The sequence below is a fragment of the Malus sylvestris genome, chromosome 12 (assembly GCF_916048215.2).
Source record: "Malus sylvestris chromosome 12, drMalSylv7.2, whole genome shotgun sequence".
Lineage (NCBI taxonomy): Eukaryota > Viridiplantae > Streptophyta > Magnoliopsida > Rosales > Rosaceae > Malus > Malus sylvestris.
This window is the reverse complement of record NC_062271.1, coordinates 2,812,973-2,814,938: the sequence shown is the minus strand read 5'-3', so window position 1 is coordinate 2,814,938 and position 1,966 is coordinate 2,812,973. Positions and strand designations below refer to the sequence as shown.

The window sequence follows — 1,966 nt, the reverse complement described above, 5'->3', positions numbered from 1 at the left end:
GATTGGTTATCTCGATAACTGGACCCCACAAAGAGAAAAAAAATAAAAAAATTATAGAATGACATTATTATTTAACATATCGAGTGGTGAAAAAATTATACAAAACGTCAAACTACCACATAAGCCATCAAATTTCATTTGGATGTTTTAAATTTGACATCAAAACATATGTTCTTCTCATGCCAACCTTTTATGCCCTTTTGGTTTGCAAACTCTAAATTTAATTGATACAAGATATTTGAAAGAGAAATGCAAAAGAAAAAGAGAAAATGTGAGTTTCTTTTTTTGTATTTTAATGAGAGATGTTATGATAACATGTGAGTGATGTTTGAAGAAAAACAAAATTTGGTCTGTGCAAAACTAAATAACAACCTATAACTTTGTTTTGTGAAAGAAGATAAAATTGTCTTTTCGCCTTATTTTATAGGTAATTTAAATGAGAATTATTATTGACACTCCAAATCTCATTTTACACTCCAAACTTTCAATAAGTAGAAAGAAAAATACACTTATAAGGAGTGTAGAATGAGATTTTTGAAGTGTTTCTTTCCATTTAAATTTACGGTTTCAACATTATAAAATGAAACAAAGTTATGAAAAACATCAAAACAACTTGGTTATCTAGCTGTCTTCCTTGAAGATCACTGTGGCCTTGGACATCATCTTACTTTCATTTAGCTTCTGTACAGCATCAGATTGCTCGGGTAAATGAATTATGGTCATTTGCTCCAGCTTCTCGGCATTCTCGAGTATATACCTTGCAAACTCAATCCCATTCGACCCACTGGAAAGCGCTATGGTAACCTCCTCAGTTTGATGAATAAATTCCAGATGTTGGAGCTTCCAGTGTTCTACATCAAACCTAGATGCCTGGAAAAGAAAAATGTCAACAAGCAACCCAATTGATATATTCCAAACGATAAGAAGCCAAACAAATTCTTTAGAATGAAAAACGTAGACTAAACCCCTACATCAGATTTGGTGTCACGACTTGAGTGATAACCTACGTATAAAGTACACAAATTGGGCATTCCTCTTAAAAGAGAGACCAATGCGGGAACGAGCTCATCAGAAAAGCTCCGAATATCCATTTCCAAATACGAAAGGTTATTGAATCGAGCTTGTGTAGATCCTCCTTCGCTGAACAAAGCCTGCAATGACATAAAATGGGCAACGTATATCATGTTTCTCAATTCACATTTTATCCTATGAAGTATCAAGTGAGAAATAAAGATTAGTCAGGTTAAAATATATAGGTCTCAGAATGAAGGATTGTCGTTCTCAGTACCTTAATGGTTGCTTCATTTATAACAAGATATTCAACCCTGTGCATACTGCAAAAAACCTTTAACAGGTTGTCAAAGTCATCTGCTTTAGGCTCCAGAAACATAGATGCTTCTTCTACACATTCTAATTTTCCAAGATTTGCTTTCTTCATCACGTTCCCCCTCCAAAACAAATATTTAAGTTTTGGAGCAAAAATATTTAACGATTTTCCTTTAGACGAACGGAATCTCCAGGAAACGCGTATGGTTTCAAGTTTCTCACCTGAGATGTTAAGATGGATTGGGGTACAAAAGCCGTCATATAGTTCAAATTTTTCCAAGGACGAGCTTTCAATGGTGATATTTTTTATGCGACCAAGACCGCAAAGAATTAATTCCTTGATGGATTTGCAGGAACATGAGATCCACTTGAAAAACCCCTCATCTTTTATTTCTACATTCATCAACTCCAAGTATTCAAGGTTGGAGGAAAAAGCAACCGAAGGTGTTTTAACAACGGAAGGCATATTAATCACCAGAGACTTCAAAGTTTCACAAAGGAAGATACTAAAGGGAAATGCTAACTTTTCATCCAAAAATATATCAAGGACTTCAACATTACACCTCACTGCATTGTGAATTAAATTGACTATTCGAAAATTCTCATTTACACAGAAGCATGGTGTTCGATCTCTATTTTT

At 34.2% G+C, this 1,966-nt stretch overlaps 1 protein-coding gene across 1 annotated transcript; it reads right to left on the bottom strand.

Annotated features, from left to right (window-relative positions):
* Positions 1-416: 416 nt before the first annotated feature.
* Positions 417-1,605, bottom strand: LOC126592627 (uncharacterized). Its single transcript, XM_050258383.1, has 4 exons — positions 1,549-1,605; positions 1,289-1,345; positions 972-1,151; positions 417-870 (listed from the first exon to the last, which is right to left on the bottom strand). The coding sequence occupies exons 1-4, from the start codon at positions 1,585-1,587 to the stop codon at positions 622-624; spliced, it is 525 nt and encodes a 174-aa protein (XP_050114340.1). The 5' UTR covers positions 1,588-1,605; the 3' UTR covers positions 417-621.
* Between the last annotated feature and the right edge of the window lie 361 nt (positions 1,606-1,966).